Source organism: Condylura cristata, unplaced genomic scaffold (genome assembly GCF_000260355.1).
Source record: "Condylura cristata isolate star-nosed mole 26May11 unplaced genomic scaffold, ConCri1.0 scaffold00068, whole genome shotgun sequence".
Classification (NCBI taxonomy): domain Eukaryota; kingdom Metazoa; phylum Chordata; class Mammalia; order Eulipotyphla; family Talpidae; genus Condylura; species Condylura cristata.
Genome location: NW_004567169.1, coordinates 49,341 through 49,972, shown reverse-complemented (window position 1 = coordinate 49,972; position 632 = coordinate 49,341). Strand labels below are relative to the sequence as shown.

The following is a 632-nucleotide window of genomic DNA, read 5'->3' as shown; positions in this document are numbered from 1 at the left end:
CCCCAGTGCAGCGGTGGGGCCTGCGCCCCGGTATCTGACGGCCACGCACCCCCTCAGCTGCGAGAGCGTCATGGGCAGCCTGGCCCAGCAGGCCAGCGAGAAGATCGACCGGTTCCGCGCGCACGCCGCCCGCGTGTTCCTGCGGCTGCTGTACCCCGACGGCCCTGCCGTCCCGCACGTGCCCCACCGGGAGGAGCTGGAGAGGCTCTTCCCCAGGTACCGGCTCGGCCCCCCACGTGCGCGCCCCCGGAGGAGCCCAGCCCCGCGGGCTGGCCACCCAGCCGTGGGGGGCCTGCCGGGGGCCCAGCCGTGCTCCTTCCCTGCAGGTCGGAGGTGGCCGCCGTGAACTGGGGTGCGCCCGCCCAGGCCTTCCCCCGCGTCGCCCGGCTCCTGGGGCTGCCCACCTACCGCCGCCACGTCCTGCTGGGGCTGGCCGTGTCCGTGGGCGGCCTGACCGAGTCCACGGTGCGGCACTCCGCCCAGAGCCTGCTGGAGTTCACCAGGGGCCTGCAGGGCGACGCGCAGGCCCTGGGCAGCTTCGCGGGCACCCTGCTGCAGGTGTTTGAGGACAACCTCCTGCACGACAGGTGCGGGCGGCGAGGGGCTGTCGGGGGGTGCGCACCCGCGGGGCC

General features: G+C 76.1%; 1 protein-coding gene across 1 annotated transcript in view; it reads left to right on the top strand.

Annotated features, from left to right (window-relative positions):
• TBCD (tubulin folding cofactor D) overlaps positions 1 to 632 on the top strand; it is a 62,613-nt gene that overhangs the window by 58,154 nt on the left and 3,827 nt on the right. Inside the window, exons 19-20 of the mRNA XM_012734732.1 lie at positions 12 to 216; positions 327 to 587. Coding sequence (XP_012590186.1) covers positions 12 to 216; positions 327 to 587 — 466 coding nt within the window. The remainder of the gene's footprint in view (positions 1 to 11; positions 217 to 326; positions 588 to 632) is intronic.